This window comes from Nerophis lumbriciformis, linkage group LG11, assembly GCF_033978685.3.
Source record: "Nerophis lumbriciformis linkage group LG11, RoL_Nlum_v2.1, whole genome shotgun sequence".
Taxonomy (NCBI): Eukaryota; Metazoa; Chordata; class Actinopteri; order Syngnathiformes; family Syngnathidae; genus Nerophis; species Nerophis lumbriciformis.
This window is the reverse complement of record NC_084558.2, coordinates 784,975-787,500: the sequence shown is the minus strand read 5'-3', so window position 1 is coordinate 787,500 and position 2,526 is coordinate 784,975. Positions and strand designations below refer to the sequence as shown.

At 38.1% G+C, this 2,526-nt stretch overlaps 1 protein-coding gene across 2 annotated transcripts in view; it reads left to right on the top strand.

The window, feature by feature from the left end:
- LOC133610933 (stonustoxin subunit beta-like) overlaps positions 1-1,272 on the top strand; it is a 460,649-nt gene extending 459,377 nt beyond the window's left edge. For both annotated transcript variants that reach the window (XM_061967702.1, XM_061967703.1), the window contains exon 6: positions 611-1,272. In XM_061967702.1, coding sequence (XP_061823686.1) covers positions 611-1,033 — 423 coding nt within the window. In that variant the 3' untranslated portion in view covers positions 1,034-1,272. The remainder of the gene's footprint in view (positions 1-610) is intronic.
- The last annotated feature ends 1,254 nt before the right edge of the window (positions 1,273-2,526 follow it).

The following is a 2,526-nucleotide window of genomic DNA, read 5'->3' as shown; positions in this document are numbered from 1 at the left end:
GGCCACCAAATATATCTGTTTCTCAGCTGTGATCCGTATGGACTGCAGCGGTACTTAAATGTAATACACTTTTTCACCACTTGTGGCAGTAACAGCAATCTTAAACAAACAGAAGAAGTCTAGAGCTAATGTCTAAGGAGAGCTTTCTTAAGCACAAAAAAAAATGACTAAAGTGATGAAGCAGTATTTTCATTTGCACTTAAATTGTATTTGCAGTTTAGTTGAAAAATATATTCATTATTATTTTTACTTTATTTATTTTAGCGCAACATAATTGAATGTCAGTATGCAGTATATTTGGTTAGTACTTATTTTTCTAATCAGCCTGACCTAAGCCTAAGGTTTCGATGTCACATAAATAATATTTTTTTTGTGATTAACGAACGGTTTTATATCATCCGACAAGGTTGTAAACTGTAAATAGGCTGGATATAATTATTGTATATGATTAAAATCGAAAAGTTAAATTATTAATCTATTGTTAATATTTGACTGGGTCCCGGAGCTCTCTGTAGTGGAAAAGTTTAGCCCGTGGACAAAAAAGTTAAGAACCCGTGCTTTAAAGGACGTTTTAGGTCAACTGACTTTTGTCATTGTTCTCTATTTGAAGGTTCTTTGCAAAGAAGGAATCTTGGGTTTCCGGGCCTACTGGGAGATCAAGTATTCAGGCTGGGTGGTAGCCGGGGTTACCCACGAGGGCGCAGGCCGCAGGGGAAGCGACGGACCATGCGGCCTGGGTGAAAACGAACAGTCCTGGGGTCTGGGCTGGGGCGGATCCCACTACCAGGTGTGGTTCAACGGCATCTTCAACGAAATCTGGGACATTCCCCAATTCAGCACCATCGGCGTGTACCTGGACCACCCGGCAGGGGTGGTCAATTTTTACGCCGTGGAGGACGAGGAGGGCCAAGGGGGTAAGGGCAGGCGGGAGGTGCGACTCCTGAGGCAGATCAAAAGCTCCTTCAAGGGGAGGATGATGCCTGGTTTCTGGGTAGGACAAAAGTCCTCATGTATGCTAAATATGAAGGAATAGACCATTTGTTTTTTGTTTGTTTTGTTGTTGTTTTTTACAATTTCCTTTTTATACATTTCCACTTGTTGATAAAAATGAAATGGGTGAGGAAGTGCATCAGTGATCAGTGCAGAAAGTTTGTATATACGCCTTGTATTTATCAAGAAGCATTTGTGTGGTATGTACATTCAATATTTTACAGTGTTGTATCAATATGTGTGGTAGCACTATTTTGCAATGTTTTGTGCAATATCAATTAAATAAAGTATAATTAAATTGTTTAACTTATTCGTTTTTGATTCTTCATTGTGTCACCTTCCAAAAAGTCGTTTTGACCAAAGTATTTTTGTATTGCCTTAATCCAGTGTTTTTTAACCACTGTGCCACGGCACACTAGTGTACCGTGCTTATGTAATTTCATCTAATTGGGTTAAAAATATTTTTCGCAAACCAGTAATTATAATCCGCAAATGTGCCGTTGTTGAGTGTCTGTGCTGTAGAGCTCGGCAGAGTAACCGTGTAATACCCAGTATTACAGTAGATATCAGCAGGTAGCTAATTGCTTTGTAGATGTCGGGAACGACGACGATGGTTTGCAGGTAAAAAGGTGTCTAATGCTTAAACCAAAAATAAACAAAAGGCGAGTGCCGCTAAGAAAAGGCATTGAAGCTTAGGGATGGCTATGCAAAAACTAAAACTGAACTGGCTGCAAAGTAAAAACAGAATGCTGGACGACAGCAAAGACTTACAGCGTGTGGAGCAGACGGCGTCCACAAAGTTCATCCGTAAATGACATGACAATCAACAACAAAATAGGAGCGCAAGACAAGAACTAAAACACTACACACAAGAAAACGCCAAAAAACTCAAAATCAGTCACAGCGTGTTGTGACAGTACACCTACTTTGAGACAAGAGCTATAGTGATGCATGGTTGGTTATGGTTTGAATTCATATCAAACGATTGCGAGAACGACTTTTTATTGTCAAAATTGGCTGCTGAGTTTAATTTTTTAATGTTTTCTGCTGGTGGTGTGCCTCGGAATTTTTTTCAATGAAAAAAATGTGCCTTGGCTCAGAAAAGGTTAAAAAACACCGCCTTAATCAAACCCCAAAAATAAAAATACCTTTTTTTTGTGTGTTTGCAGCATTTTGGAAAACATATCTTCGGAGATTATTTTAAGACTAACTAAATAAAAAAAATAAATAAAATAAAATATATATATATTCATATATATATATATATATATGTATATATACATATATATATATATATATATATATATATATATATATATACCCCCAGTCAGAGCGACTCCAAAACCAACAAAGCATGTAACTGTCGAAAGAAACCTGATTGCCCCCTCAACGGGGGGTGCTTACAAACATCAGTTGTCTACCAATCTAAGGTAATACGCAAGGACATTAACACATCCGACACATATGTAGGATTAACCGAGGGTGAATTCAAAACCAGATGGAACAATCACAAGGCTTCTTTCAGGAACAAAAACC